This window comes from Manis pentadactyla, chromosome 9 (genome assembly GCF_030020395.1).
Source record: "Manis pentadactyla isolate mManPen7 chromosome 9, mManPen7.hap1, whole genome shotgun sequence".
NCBI classification, from domain to species: domain Eukaryota; kingdom Metazoa; phylum Chordata; class Mammalia; order Pholidota; family Manidae; genus Manis; species Manis pentadactyla.
Genome location: NC_080027.1, coordinates 95,299,955 through 95,316,617, shown reverse-complemented (window position 1 = coordinate 95,316,617; position 16,663 = coordinate 95,299,955). Strand labels below are relative to the sequence as shown.

The following is a 16,663-nucleotide window of genomic DNA, read 5'->3' as shown; positions in this document are numbered from 1 at the left end:
TGTGTGTCAACTACCCTTCAATAAAAAATAATTATCTAAAAAAAAAAAAAAAAAAAAAAACTCTCAATAAAATGGGCATAGATGGCAAGTACTTCAACATAATAAAGGACATATATGATAAACCCACAGCTAACATCATACCGAATAGTGAGAGGCTGAAAGCTTTTCCTCTGAGATCGGGAACAAAACAGGGATGCCCACTCTCCCCACTGTTATTCAACATGGTACTGGAGGTCCTAGCCACGGCAATCAGACAAAACAAAGAAATACAAGGAATCCAAATTGGTAAAGAAGAAGTTAAACTGTCACTATTTGCAGATGACATGATATTGTACATAAAAAACACTAAAGACTCCACTGCAAAACTACTAGAACTAATATCAGAATTCAGCAAAGTTGCAGGATACAAAATTAACACACAGAAATCTGTAGCTTTCCTATACACTAACAATGAACTAATAGAAAGAGAAATCAGGAAAACAATTCCATTCACAATAGCATCAAAAAGAATAAAATACCTAAGAATAAACCTAACCAAGGAAGTGAAAGACCTATACTCTGAAAACTACAAGACACTCTTAAGAGAAATTAAAGAGGTCACTAACAAGTGGAAACTCATCCCATGCTCCTGGCTAGGAAGAATTAATATTGTCAAAATGGCCATCCTGCCCAAAGCAATATACAGATTCGATGCAATCTCTATCAAATTACCAGCAGCATTCTTCAATGAACTGGAACAAATAGTTCAAAAATTCATATGGAACCATCAAAGACCCCAAATAGCCAACGCAATCCTGAGAAGGAAAAATAAAGTGGGGGGGATCTCACTCCCCAACTTCAAGCTCTACTACAAAGCCGCAGTAATCAAGATAATTTGGTACTGGCACAAGAACAGAGCCACAGACCAGTGGAACAGAATAGAGACTCCAGACATTAACCCAAACATATATGGCCAATTAATATTTGATAAAGGAGCCATGGACATACAGTGGGGAAATGACAGTCTCTTCAACAGATGGTGCTGGCAAAACTGGACAGCTACATGTAAGAGAGTGAAATTGGATCACTGTCTAACCCCATACACAAAAGTAAACTCCAAATGGATCAAAGACCTCAATGTAAGTCATGAAAGCGTAAAACTCTTAGAAAAAAACATAGGCAAAAATCTCATGGACATAAACATGAGTGACTTCTTCATGAACATATCTCCCCGGGCAAGGGAAATAAAGGCAAAAATGAACAAGTGGGACTATATCAAGCTAAGACGCTTCTGTACAGCAAAGGACACCATCAATAGAATAAAAAGGTATCCTACAGTATGGGAGAACATATTCATAAATGACAGATCCGATAAAGGATTGACATCCAAAATATATAAAGATCTCACACGCCTCAACAAACAAAAAGCAAATAATCCAATTAAAAAATGGGCAGAGGAGCTGAATAAACAGTTCTCCAAAGAAGAAATACAGATGGCCAACAGGCACATGAAAAGATGTTCCACATCGCTAATCATCAGAGTAATGCAAATTAAAACCACAGTGAGATATCACCTCACACCAGTAAGGATCGCCATCATCGAAAAGACAAACAACAACAAATGCTAGCAAGGTTGTGGAGAAAGGTGAACCCTCCTACACTGCTGGTGGGAATGTAAACTAGTTCAGCCATTGTGGAAAGCAGTATGGAGGTTCCTCAGAATGTTCAAAATAGAAATACCATTTGACCCAGGAATTCCACTTCTAGGAGTTTACCCTAAGAATGCAGCACTCCAGTTTGAAAAAGACAGATGCACCCCTATGTTTATCGCAGCACTATTTACAATAGCCAAGAAATGGAAGCAACCTAAGTGTCCATCAGTAGATGAATGGATAAAGAAGATGTGGTACATGTACACAATGGAATATTACTCAGCCATAAGTAAAAAACAGATCCTACCATTCGCAACAACATGGATGGAACTAGAGGGTATTATGCTCAGTGAAATAAGCCAAGCGGAGAAGGACAAGTATCAAATGATTTCACTCATATGTGGAGTATAAGGAGAAAGGAAAACTGAAGGTACAAAACAGCAGCAGAATCACAGAACCCAAGAATGGACTAACAGTTACCAAAGGGAAAGGGACTGGGGACGATGGGTAGGAAGGGAGGGATAAGGGCGGGGAAAAAGAAAGAGGGCATTACGATTAGCATGTATAGTGCATGGGGGGCACAGGGAGAGCTGCGCAACACAGAGAAGACAAGTAGTGATTTTACCACATCTTACTACGCAGGTGGACCGTGACTGTGAAGGGGTATATGGGGGCGTCTTGGTGAAGGGGTGAACCTAGTAAACATAATGTTCTTTCTGTAATTGTAGATTAATGATACCAAAATAAAAGAAAAAGAAGAATAAATAAATAAAAAAGAAAAAAATAGAATAAAGGACCTGTTCAGTATAGCACAGAGAAGACAAGTAGTGACTCTATAGCATCTTACTGTGCTGATGGACAGTGACTATAATGGGACATGGGGGGGGGCTTGAAAATGGGGGAATGTAGTAACCACAGTGTTGTCCATGTGATTTTATATTAATGACATTAATTAATTAGAAATTATAAAAAAATAAAGGACCTGTTGTGAAGCCTGTACTTCATAGTTGGAATATAATTAATTAGAAGTTAATTTGTATTATGATGCTTTTGGATAACTTTGACTAGTATGAAAATCTTTGGCCCCGGTTTTCATTTTTAAATTACGGGATTGGATTAGATCTACAAGATTCTTTTCAATGAAAATATTTTATAGTACAATTAAAAATGCATTGAAAAGGGACCATCCTCAAAAACCCACTTCATTCTTCTTTAGGAATTGCGTATTTCAGATCATTTAAAGTCCAGTTTAACTGAGAGTTTCCCCAGTTAGCAGGTAGTGTTCCTTTGCTGTTCTTCTGTGTTCTGTGGTTCTGCTCTTGAGCTGCCCAGCATACATCTGTACAGGGACCCTTGGACGCATAGTCAGCTTAGGGAAGAAAGATATGTGTGTGTTTAGAACCTCTTATGCCCCTCGCAGTTTTTTATGCCTTTCTGGAGCTGGAGCTTCACAACTTCTGATTCCTTCATTGAATTCCGGTTAGTGTCTAGAGGTCAGTGATCTAACACAGCACCTGGGCACAGGAGCTACCCCAAAATCCAAGTTCTCTCCCCGTAGTTTCCTTGCTTTTAGTAACTGCCTCTCATGAGAAAATGGTTGTGACGTTAAAGGCATTTGTCCATGTCAGCAGAATTGTTCAGTTTATTGATGTAAAGATTTTCATATTTCCTTATTATCTGTTTAATACCCATAAAATCTCTAGTGGTGTAACTGCTCTCATTCAAGATGTTAACAGTTTTTCTTCCTGCATTTCTGTTCAGTTTGGTTCGAAATGTATCTATTTTATTAGTTTTCTCAAAGAACCAGTCTTTTTTCCATAAGTTTTCCCTATTCCTTTTTCTTTTTTCCTATTTCATAGCCTGCTGCCCCAATATTTATTATTTCCTTTCTTCTGCTTACATTGGGTTTGATTTGTTTTTCATTTTCTAGTTTCTTAAGATGGACACTAAGGTTACTGATGTAGACCTTCTTTTCGAATATAGTTGCTTGGCACTAGTAATGTCCCTTGAAGTATTGTGGTTGCTGTATCCTACAGCTAATCATGTTTTGTTTTCAGTTGTAGTCAGTTCAAAATACTTTCTAATTTTCTTTTTGATTTTTTCTTTGATCCATATATTATTTAAAATTATATATAGTTTCCAAACACTTGGGGATTTTCTATGGGTCTTTGTTTTGATTTCTGACTTCATTCCTTTTCATTCAAATAGAACATGCTTTAAATTAGTCCAAATCTTTTTAAGTTTAAAGAGTTGTTTTGCCCAAAATATGGTGTATATCACAGTAAATATTGCTTAGAGTGTGACCTTGAAAAGAATGAGTTTCTTCTATAAATCTCAGATTAAGTTGGTTGATGATATTGTTAAAGTTTTCTATCACCTTAATGATCTTCTCTCTACTGCAATACCTATCTTCAGTTATTTGAAGGAAAGTATTGAAATGTCCAACTGTAATTGTAAATTTGTCTTATTTTTCTTTGCAGTTCTATGAGTTTTTCTTGTCTTCTGCTTCTGTGTGTGTTGTGGGGGTAGGGGACCATATGACCCAACTCTTCTGCTCTTGGTATTTGTCCAAAATGAATGAAATCTTAGGTCTCAAAGTCATGAACATAAAGATTCCTAGCAGCTTTATTTGTAATAGCCTCAAACCAGGAGCTGCCCAGATGTCCATTGGCAGGTGAATGGATAAACAAGTTGTGGTTCAACTGTAGGATGGAATGTTACCCAGCAGTAAAATGGATGAGCTACTGATACACGATGTGACATGGATGGATGTCAAAATAATCATGCTAGGTGAAAGAAATCAGACAATGTGTACTGTGTGATTCCATTGACATAGAAGTCTAGAAAATAGAAACAAATCGATCATGGCAGAAAACATGTCAGCCATTGCCTCAGTGGGTTAGCACTTGCCATCGAGTGAGGGGCACAGTCACCATCTTGATCATGGTGACAGCTTCATGGGTATATACCTACGTCAAAACTTGCCAAATTGTACATTCTTAATATTTGCAGTTTATCATATGTCAGTCACACCTCAATAAAACTGTTCCTTAAAATCCTTCCCTCACGGAATTTACATTTTGTTAAGAGGAGATATAACATTGACAATACACAAGTTTTGCATGTTCGTGTGTGTATGTGTGTCAGATGTTTAAAAGTCTTTTGAAGAAGAATAAAGCAGGGTGAGGATGGAAAGTAATAGAGGGCAGCTGTTTGAGGGAGTGATCACAGGTGGGCCTCTGTAGAATCATGACACTTGAACTGACTAGTTCAAGCTCCCCTGTAGTCATTTGAAAATGGTTGTAGGATCTGTTTCAGTTTTTTGAAGTGTCAACTACCATTCTCTCTCCCATCTAAAAGGACAGCAGCTTTCCCCTAACTTGAAGGCACATTTAAGTGTTGGCTGTCAGAAAGAAGCAGATGGGAAAGGTGGGCAGAGGTAGGCACAACCTACCCCACATGCCCAGTAGAAGCCCACTTCTGTCAGAGAAGTTACTTGGGGTTAATTTTAGATTGGGAAGATGGAACCTATTTGTGATCTTTGTAGAATGCTGAGTCAGAAGGGAGATGACAATCAGAATCCCAGTCTCCCTATTTCCTGCCAGGTGGAGGCAATTACCCTTAGTTTTGTAAAAGGCAGCTCAGCAGTTCTCAGCGCCTCTCTCCTGTGCTGTGCTCATGAGCACCCACGTGATGCTTGTGGAGCGAATCCTGTATCTGATGGAAGAAGGCAGGTTTCCAGCCATGGAGCAGGCTGCTTGCCTGCTCAGGCCTGTAAGAAAACAGCCAAAGCAGCAAGCTTCTCCTTCCTGCCCATGGAGGTGATTGTTCCAGGTGGGTTAAAGGACCCTGAGATGAGCCGTGGTCTCCCCAGGAGCCATTACCAGCTGATGAATGGAACCTGACTTGGTGCCATCCCCAAAAGAGTACTTGCCAGAACTAGAGACTTCAGAATATCTGTGTCCTGGGGGCAAGGAGAACAGAAAAATAAAAGGGGTGAAAAATGCTCTGTAATGTGCATAAACTGAAATTTGGCCTTTTATTTTGAAAACATGCTTTTAATTCTGCTCATTCCCTTTTGTTTATTTATTTTTATTAAGATATTATTGATACACTATCTTAATGAAGGTTTCATATGAGGAACATTGTGGTTACTACATTCACTCATATTATCAGGTCTCTCCCCAACACCCCACTGTCGTCACTACATCAATGTAGTAAGATACTATAGAGCCACTACTTGTCTTCTCTGTGCTGTACTGTCTTCCCCATGACCCCCCCTTCATTATGTGTGCTAATCATAATGCCCCTCAATCCCCTTCTCTCTTCCTCCCCACCCCACCAACCCCTTCCCTTTGGTAACTGCTAGTGCCTTGGAGTCTGTGAGTCTGCTCCTGTTTGGTTCCTTCAGTTTTGTTTTGTTGTCATACTCTACAAATGAATAAAATCGTTTAGTACTTGTCTTTCTCTGCCTGGCTTATTTCACTGAGCATAATACCCTCTAGCTCCATCCGTGTTGTTGCAAATAGTAGGAATTGTTTTCTTCTTATGGCTGAATAATACTCCATTGTGTATATGTACCACATCTTCTGTATTCATTCATCTGCTCGTGGACACTTAGGTTGCTTCCATTTTTTGGCTATTGTAAATAGTGCTGTGATAAACATAGGGGTGCATATCTCTTTGAATCTGGGATCTTGTTTTCTTTGGATAAATTCCAAGTAGTAGTGGAATTACTGGGTCAAATGGTATTTCTGTTTTGAGTTTTTTGAGGAACCTCCATACTGCTTTCCACAATGGTTGAACTAATTTACATTCCCACCAACAGTGTTAGGAGGGTTTCCCTTTCTCCTCATCCTCACCAGCATTTGTTGTTCCTTGTCTTTTGGATGTTGGCCATCCTAACTGGTGTGAGGTGATATTTCATTGTGGTTTTATTTTCCACTTCCCTGATGATTAGCAGTGTGGAGGATCTTTTCATGTGCCTGTTGGCCATCTGAATTTCTTCATTGGAGAAATGTCTTTTCAGATCTTGCACCCATTTTTTAATTGGGTTATTTACTTTTTGGGTCTTGAGAAGTGAGAGTTCTTTATATATTTTCGATATTAACCATTGTCAGATAAGTTGTTTACAAATATATTCTCCCATACTATAGGATGCCTTTTTGTTCTGTTGATGGTGTCCTTTGCTATACAGAAGCTTTTTAGCTTGATGTAGTCCCATTTGTTCATTTTTGTTTTTGTTTCCCTTGCCTGAGGAGATGTATTCAGGAAAAAGTTGCTCATGTTTATATTCAAGGAATTTTTGCCCATATTTTCTTCTAAGAGTTTTATGGTTTCATGACTTACATTCAGTTCTTTCATCCATTTCAAGTTTACTTTTGTGTATGATGTCAGACAATAATCCAACTTCATTCTTACATGTAGCTGTCAAGTTTTGCCAACACCAGTTGTTGAAGAGGGAGTCATTTTCCCCATTGTATTTCCATGGCTCCTTTATCATAAATTAATTGACCATATATGCTCAGATTTGTATCTGGGCTCTCTATTCTGTTTCATTGATATATGGGTCTATTCTTGTGCCAGTACCAAATTGTCTTGATTACTGTGGCTTTGTAGTAGAGCTGAAATTGGGGAGCATAATCCCCCCAGCTTTATTCTTCCTTCTCAGGATTGCTTTGGCTATTTGGGGTATTTTATGGTTCCATATGAATTTTAGAACTATCTGCTGTAGTCTGTTGAAGAATGCTGTTGATATTTTGATAGGGATTGCATTGAATCTGTAGATTGCTTTAGGCAGAATGGCCATTTTGACAATATTAATTCTTCCTAGCCAAGAGCATGAGATGAGTTTCCATTTGTTGGTGTCCTCTTTAATTTCTCTTAAAAATGTCATAGTTTTTGGGGTATAGGTCTTTCACTTCCTTGGTTAGGTTTATTCCTAGGTATTTTATTCTTTTTGATGCAATTGTGAATGGAATTATTTTCCTGATTTCTCTTTCTGCTAGTTCATCATTAGTTTATAGGAATGCAACAGATATCTGTGTCTTAATTTTATATCCTGCCACTTTGCTGAATTCAGTTATTCTAGTAGTTTTGGGGTGGATTCCTTAGGGATTTTTATGTACAGTATCATGTTATCTGCAAACAATGATAGTTTAACTTCTTCCTTACCAATCTGGATGCCTTTTATTTCTTTCTGTTGTTTCATTGCCATGGCTAGGACCTCCAGTACTATGTTGAATAAAAGTCGGGAGAGTGGGCATCCTTGTCTTGTTTCCAATCTTAGAGGAAAAGCTTTTCACTATTAAAGTATGATGTTGGCTGTGGGTTTGTCATATATGGCATTCATTATGTTGAGGTACTTGCCCTCTGTACCCATTTTTTTTTAGAGTTTTTATTATGAATGGATGTTGAATTTTGTCATGCTTTTTCTGCATCTTTGGAGATGATCATATGATTTTTGTCCTTTTTTTGATGTGGTGTATGATGTTGTTGGATTTTCTAATATTGTACCATGCTTGCATCTATGGAATAAATCCCACCTGGTCATGATGGATGAACTTTTTGATGTATTTTTAAATTCAGTTTACTAATATTTTATTGAGTATTTTTGCATCTGTATTCTTCAGGGATACAGGTCTATAATCATCTTTCTTTTGTGGTGCCTTTGTCTGGTTTTTGGTATTATAGTGATGCTGTCCTTATAGAGTGAATTTGGAAGTATTCCCTCCTCTTCTACTTTTTGGAAAACTCTAAGGAGGATGGGTATTAGGTCTTCTCTAAATGTTTGATAAAATTCAGCGTTGAAGCCATCTGCTCCAGGGGTTTTTGTTTTTAGGTAGTTTTTGATTACCAATTCAATTTCATTGTTGGTAATTGGCCTGTTCAGATTTTCTGTTTCTTACTGGGTCATTTTTGGAAGGTTGTATTTTTCTAGAAAGTTGTGCATTTCTTCTAGATTATCCCGTTTGTTAGCATATTATTTTTCATAGTATTCTCTCATAATTCTTTGTATTTCTTTGGTGTCCGTAGTGATTTTTCCTTTCTCATATCTGATTCTGTTTATGTGTGTAGTTTCTCTTTTTTCTTGATAAGACTGGTTAGGGGTTTAGCTATTTTGTTGATGTTCTTAAAGAATCAGCTCCTAGTTTCATTGATTCTATTGTTTTATTCTTCTCAATTTTATTTATTTCTGTTCTTTATTATGTCCCTCCTTCTACTGACTTTGAGCATCATTTGTTCTTCCCTTTCTAGTTTCCTTAATTGTGAGTTTAGACTGTTCACCAGGATTGTTCTTCTTTCTTGAGGTCAGCTTGTACTGCAATATACTTTCCTCTTAGAATGGTCTTTGCGTTGTCCCACAGATTTTGGGGTGTTTAGTTGTTATTCTTGTTTGTCTTCATAATTTGCTCAATCTCTGATTTTATTTGTCATTGATCTGTTAATTATTTAGGAGCATGTTGTTAAGCCTCCATGTGTTTGTGGGCTTTTTTGTTTTCTTTGCATAATTTATTTCTAGTTTCATACCTTTTTGGTCTTAGAAGCTAGCTGATACAATTTTAATCCTGAATTTACTGAGGCTGTTTTTGTAGCCATACTAGGCCACATACTAGTGCTCTATCTGGAAAATGTTCCATGTGCACTTAAGAAGAATGTGTACCCTGCTGCTTTTGAGTGGAGTGTTCTGTGGATTTCTGTTAGGTCCATCTGTTCTAATGGGTTGTTCAGTGCCTCTGACTCCTTACTTATTTTCTGTCTGGTTGATCTGTCCTTTGGAGTGAGTGGTGTGTTGAAGTCTCCTAAAATGAATGCATTACTTTCTGTTTACCCCTTTAATTCTTTTAGTGTTTGTTTCACATATGTAGGTGCTCCTGTGTTCGGTGCATAGATATTTATAATGGTTATATCCTCTTGTTGGACTGACCCCTTTATCATTATGTAATGTCCTTCTTTGTCTCTTGTTACTTTTGTTGTTTTGAAGTCTATTTTGTCTGATACAAGACACCTGCTTTTTTCTCCCTATTGTTTGCATGAAATATCTTTTTCCATCCCTTCACTTTTAGTCTGTAAATGTCTTTGGGTTTGAATTGAGTCTCTTGTAGGCAGCATATAGATGTGTCTTGCTTTTTTTATCCATTCTGTAACTCTGTGTCTTTAGATCGGTGCATTCCGTCCATTTACATTTAGGGTGATTATCGGTTGCTATGTACTTATTGCCATTGCAGGCTTTAGATTTGTAGTTACCGATGGTTCAATGGTAGCTTCTTTACTAACAGTCTACCTTACCTCACTTATCACTTATCACTTCTCTAATTTCTATTTCACACACAATCTAAGGGTTTTTTTTTCTTTCTTCTTTTCTTCCTCCTCCACTCTTTATATGTTAGGTGTTGTATTCTGTACTCTTTGTGTATCCTTTGACTGATTTTTTAGGTAGGATTTAAGTTTGCATTTGCTTAGTAATTAATTGGTCTGCTTCCTTTGCTGTGGTTTTATTTTCTCTGGTGACAGCTATGTAGCCTTAGAATCACTTCCGTCTATAGCAGTCCCTTTAAAACACACTGTAGAGATGGTTTAGAAGATAAATTCTCTCAAACTTTTGCTTATCGGGAAATTGTTTAATCCCTCCTTCAAATTTAAATGATAATCTTTCCAGGTAGTATATTCTTATTTCAAGGCCTTTCTCTTTCATTGCATTAAATATGTCATGCCACTCCCTTATGGCCTGTAAGGTTTCTGCTGAGAAGTCTGGTGACACCCTGATGGGTTTTCCTTCTTAGGTGATCTTTTTTCTTTCTCTGGCTGCTTTTAATACTCTGTCCTTGTCCTTGATCTTTGCCATTTTAATTTTTATATGTCTTGGTGTTGTCTTCCTAGGGTCCCTTGTGTTGGTAGATCTGTGCACCTCCATGGCCTGAGAGACTATTTCCTTCCCCAGATTGGGGAATTTTTCAGGAATTACCTCCTCAAAGACACTTTCTATCCCTTTCTCTCTTCTTCTTCTGGTACCCCTATAACACGAATATTGTTCCATTTTAATTGGTTACACAGTTCTCTCAATATTCTTTATTTCCTAGAGATCCTTTTTTTCTCTCTGTGCCTCAGCTTCTTTGTATTCCTCTTCTCTAATTAATATTTCATTTACTGTCTCCTCTATCTCAGCTAATCAGCTTTTAAATTCCTCCATTGTATGTTTCATTTCAGATACTTTATTTTTCAAAGTTTCTATCTCTTTCTTGAAGTCATCCTTGAGAACTTGAACATTTTTCTGTAGCTACATGATCATGTTTGATTTTTATTTTGAAATCTTTATCAGGAAGATTAGTGACTTCAGTTTCCCTTAGCCCTCTTTCTGGTATTTGAGGGATTTGGGTTTGTACAATATTCTTTTGCTGTTTCGTCTTTCTAATGATTACTGTGGAATAGTAGCTTTGTGTAGGTGGTGCCCTCTAGTGCTCAGAAGTTCTACTCTCTGGAGCTACCCAGTGGGAGGTCACAGGTGTGCAGTGGGAGGAAGGAGCTCCTTCCTGCTTCTCAGCTGCAGTGTCTGCTTCCACTGTCAGGGCCAGTGGGCCTAACACGCAGGGAGGAGCCTTTGTGTTGAGTCTCTGTAGCTGCCATAGGTGGGGCCTTCCTCTGGCTGTGCTGGCATAATGGCGGGGGCAGCAGGTTTGTGAGCTGGTGCTGACTGGAAGGAAGGAGCTGCAGGCTGCGTATCACGGTGGGCGGCCCTGGCACTCTGTTGCCAGCCAGAGGGATGGAGTTCCTGAAGCTCCTGAAAGTTCCCAACCTGCTGGGCTGAGTGCCAGGGATAATTTTGTCCACCTGTCCTTTCTCCTGAACAATAAGCTCTGTGCAGTCCTTGCTCTTTCTGAAGCCCTCTCACTGTTGGGAAGTCTCTCAATGTGTCTGCTTCTTTTTTGTCCCGGAATGGCTGGTTGTGGGTACCTGTTCTCCACAAATGGCTGTAATCTCATTCTCTCCCAGTATTCTGCCTGTCTTTGCTTTCCAGCCCCTCTAATCTCCAGATCACCATGTAATGTGGGTTTGTGCTCCTAAAGCACATCTCCAGGTTTGATGTTTAGCAGTCCTGGTCTTCTACTCCCTCCCTGCTCCATTTTTCTTCCTCCTGCCTGTGAACTGGGATGGGGGGAAGGCTTGGGTCCTGCCAGATCATGGCTTTGCTACTTCACCTTTTTCTGTGATGTCTTCTCTTTTCCCCAGATGTAGGCAGTCTGTTGCAGTCTTCTTTTGGGTCACTCTTTCAGGATTAGTTGTGTTTGATGTATTTATGTGGTTTTGGGAAGAGGTTTCTGCCTCACTTCTCATGCTGCTATCTTTTTCTGCCGTCCTCATTCCCTGGTTTTTAAAAACATAGACTGTCTAGAGAATAAATATTTCTTGCCTTATTATTTACCATAAATTTGGTAACAGTAGGAGTGGGAAAATAGATTGATCTAAAACCAATTGCATATTTGTTTCTGTGATATTTTTATAAAATGTCCTGATTTCTGTCATTCTGTTTTCTACTTTTCTATCCACATGGGAATTTTATCCTAAAAGCAACATCCTTTTTTCTGAATTGTACTCAGCGGAGTTATGTACTCTAACTCCAGGCTGGGACCTTGCTTTTGTGTTAAAAGGAAACCTTGCACTTGCGCTGTGCCACCCAAGCTCTGAGAAGCAGGGGCCCATGTTGCCTCCTGGTCCCTCCCAGTCCTGTGAGGTCACACAGCTCAGGCTCCTGTGACCTTCAGCAAATGGCTGCTGCAAGTTTGAAGCAAATGAGTCCAGTCTGTCAGTCCTAGAGCATTACTGTTCACCTCTTTTGGGTCATGGTCCCCTTTGAGATCTCACGAAAAAGCTATGGACACCTGTCAGGAACCCCTATTCAGAGCAGGGGCAACTATGAGTGACCCTCTCAAGTAAGCACAGTTTTAATTCTTTGCCAGGTACAAAGGCAGAACTCTGTCTGTGGCTTAGGGTATACTTGCATATTAAGTTGTGTTTCTAATAATAGTGTGGTCAGCCGGGCACTGGGAGGGGAAGTGGGGGGGGCAGCAGGTGGTATCTGTGCTGCGCTGGGAAGAGCCTGCACTTCTGTGCAGCTGGGTGCATAGTTCTCTAGGTAGGGTTTTTATGGGGGAAAAATGAGGACAGACTTTTCAGTATCCCCTCCTCATCCTATTCTTTGGTTTCTCATTTTTTCTGTTTCACATAATCCCTCAAATTTTATATAGAACAACCAAGTACCGACTGTTCGGTGTTTAGACCGTTGGCTGGGAAGCCGAATGTCGCATCTCCCTTACAGTGACTCAGCAGTCTGGTCTCTCACACTGTCATTTAGTTATTTGCTCTCCAGTTTTATCCTAGAAATAAATTTTCCTAAATTGAAATCTGTTAATAGCATTCTTTTTCTTTCTTCTTCAGCTTGTGCCTCCTTTTAAGCCTCAAGTAACATCTGAGACAGACACCAGATATTTTGATGAAGAATTTACAGCTCAAACTATTACAATAACACCACCTGAAAAATGTGAGTAAATTTAGAAGGTGATTAATAACATTCTAATATATCATTGAAGAAACAGCCTTTTTTTATTTGGAAATTTTCAAGACCAAATTCCACATCAACTTATTCCATTCCAGTTAAGGCTCTGGAATTCCCAATGTGGAGATAGCTAAAGACATGTAGCTGAGAGAACGGTGTTTTGGGGTATAAAAACTCACATACAGAGAAATTATAGGCCAAATTACAGACTAATGAGCCCTTCCTTACTGTTCTCCAGTAGATTCTTTTGACATCAGCTGAAAGAATTCTGAAACGAGCCTCCTTGTTTCCCAGACTTGCTGCATCACATATCAGCTTCAGAATTTTGCTAATTCTGGTCTCCTCATACTTAGTATTTTTTAAATTCACTTTAAATTCAATCATTCTTTTTTACTTAGCATTATCTTAAGCAGTAATGTCTGTGAAGACATAATTGAATTTGGTAGTAAATTATTGATACATACAAGTTAAATTACATACCTCCTGTTTTTGTGTACCACTTAAGACCACACCACATACACTTATGACCACACCCCTGCTTTGATAGATGTCCTGAGTAAGTGGGCTTTAATGTAAGAACAGGCCATAGGTCGAATGTGTCACAGTTCTCTAGTGCTGGCTCAGTCTGCGCCTGTCATCAGTTTAGCAGTGTGGATCCTGGTGTTTCAGGGACAGACTCAGTCAACTGCAACACTGCTGCAGGTCACACGTCTTCTGGCTCACACAGGAACGCCTTGTTAGTTTTTCTTTGCTGCTTCTTTATCTCCTTCTCTGCCTTCTCAGGGCAGATGCGTTGAGAATGCTAAGGCTCCAAGTACCCTGAGAGGGAAGGTGTGGGGAAGTGCTGGTCCATCTGTGGCCATAGTCAGCTGACTGTGGCATTGACAGCCAAACAAGGAGTCATCCAAGCTGGGCCCTTGGCCTGACAGTGGGGGACTTGGAACTTCCAGAAATGGAGAATATAATTGTGTATGCATATAAGTACCTTTCTTCCTTTAAATTTGCAAGAAGCTTTAAGAACTGTTTAACTTTCATTTTGTAAGGGAAGAAATTGAAACTAAGAGAGAAATTGAGCTTCCCAGAGTTCTCCAGTTAGCGTCAGCCCCCGCGAGGAGCAGGACTCACCACCCAGGCAGTGCCTGCATTCAATGTGAAATAGGATGTTAAAATGCTGGTTGTTGAGTATTAGCAGTGGTGGGGCGATGGGCTTCCGTTCTGCTTCACGTGACATTGCTTGAATCTTAGCATCTCTAAGAGTAGAACACAGTGCCAGAAAGCCTGTGGAATTGGGGGCAAGTGGCTAAGGCCCGTCTGTGTAGAGTCAGTGGGCACAAGCCATGATGCAGTTTCTCCTGGCCCCAGCTTGGACTGACTGTGGGGATACAATTGTCTGGAAATCTGGGCAACACCAGTGGGTTGTCAGATTGGCCCATGGGTACTTTCCACCACAGAGCGTTTAAGAACTTTAATTGTAATCAGACTATGTCATGCCCCTGCTTAAAACACTCCAGTGGCTTCCCACTGCACTTTAAATCCAAACCACTCACACTGGCCCACACGCCCATCCACACTGGGTCCTGTTGGCCTCTCTGACCTTGGCCTGTTCCATCTTTCCCCACTGTCCCTGGGTTCCAATCACACCGTGATCACACCATGTTTCACAGTACCTTGGGACTGTTGTATTTACTGTTCTCTTGCCTAGAATTGCTCTTTCCCCCAACATTTGTGTGAACGGCTACTTGTTCTTCAGATCTCAGCTTAAATGTCACTTCATCAGAGAGCTTTCTTTGACCTCCAGAACTAAAGAACAGTGCAGCCTGTTGGACACCATCCCCCACCTCTTAATTCTCTACATTGATACCTTTACGTGCTGATACTCTTCTGGGTAATTTGTTTGTCTCTTTGTTTGCTGTCTGTTTCTCCAACCAGAATGCAGTAGCTCTGAGAAGAGTTTGGTCTGTCTTACTACTAGCCCCAGCTCCTGGTTAGTTACCAGACCCAGTGTAGGAATTCAATAAATACTACATAAGTGAATAAACAAGTTACGGTGAAGGCCAGGTAGTTTCTGGACTGGAAGCTCTTTGCAGACAGCGCCATTGACCATCACCACCCTTAATTCTGTAAGTTTTACTTCCCTTCCCACATGACATCCACCACAATGGACATTGGAGGGGTGAGGCCCTAACATGTCTCTGTCTCAGCCTTAGCCTCTTAGGGACAGTTTCCTTTGTTAAATGGAGTTTGGCGTTGTGGGCTCTTTTTAGGATAAATAAATATGTCATTTTATAAGTCAAAGAAATAGGTAGGCTCTGTAAATGCAAGACCACAAGTACATACTTTACTTCAGGAAGTTAAAAAGCAAAATCCTAGCAGGGAAGAGAGTGGTAAGATTGAAAAAACACAGGGCTCAGATCCTGTTTGGTGTCCTGGCCTTGCCATGCACTAGCTCTGGGACGTGGGAGGTCCCTTTGCCCTCTAGAAAAGGAAAGGACAAGCCTGAGTAATCTGGGGGAGCCCCATCTTCCCCCATGCTGTGGGCTGAGAAACCACCTCCTTAGGAAAGGCACCAAGAGCTCTACAGGCTTGAATATCCCTTTGTTTCATTTTATTTATGCATCAGATTAACAAATTCGTAGTGTTCTTTGTCCCTTGATCCACTACAGGAAGGGTGGTGATAGGCCCAGTACAGTAAATACCTAGCAAAAAAGAATGGACATGGACAGGGCGTGATGCCAGCAAATAGAAGACTAAATAGCACAGCAAAGTTTTAAGATGTATTTGATTGTAAATTAAATGAAAAGCTTTCTAATACATGCCTCTGTAGCCATCAGTTTCTTTTACATGATGGACTAGAATTTCAAAGCCCTAACTTCTCAAAAACTGAATCCAGGGTTCAGATGGAGTTATTTTTTAGAATAAGTCAGCAGCAGAAAGGCAAAGCGTCCCTTTCCTGCAAACAGCTGTTAAATTCATCTTACCTTGCCTTTTCCCTGACTCACATGGCAGTTGTCATGATGAGAACATATCATTAATAGTCATCTTATTGCTCAATTTACAGAACTTCTGAACTGAGACTGAAATGTTGTCAGGTGTCCAAGTCAGTTTCTAGAATATAATATGAACCTAGTATCTCAAGTTATTGATCAATAATATGAAAGAATTAAATGTTTTAATAGAATGTCTCTCCTGGTATGTCACATGTCATCACTAACGGCAACTCTGTTCCTGAAAGAAGAGATGGCATTTTTAGATGTGGGAAGCACTGTCTAAGCCCAGTGACTCGGTGTCTTTAAAGTATAGTAAGTATGTTTCTAGATTGAGACAGGGACAATAGGAAGCCCATACATTGTAATAACTTACAGAGGCGGGTATCAGAGTCTCCCTACAACTGTTAGCCTGTGAGAGTCTGGCTTTTGTGGGTGTCAGAAGTGGGCAGGGCCCTGGACGGCCCTGGGGTGTGAGTGCTGCAGCGTCAGTGCCC

At 39.8% G+C, this 16,663-nt stretch overlaps 1 protein-coding gene across 3 annotated transcripts in view; it reads left to right on the top strand.

Annotated features, from left to right (window-relative positions):
* AKT3 (AKT serine/threonine kinase 3) overlaps nt 1-16,663 on the top strand; it is a 339,823-nt gene that overhangs the window by 317,572 nt on the left and 5,588 nt on the right. For all 3 annotated transcript variants that reach the window (XM_036887665.2, XM_036887664.2, XM_036887663.2), the window contains one exon: nt 13,065-13,167. In XM_036887665.2, coding sequence (XP_036743560.1) covers nt 13,065-13,167 — 103 coding nt within the window. The remainder of the gene's footprint in view (nt 1-13,064; nt 13,168-16,663) is intronic.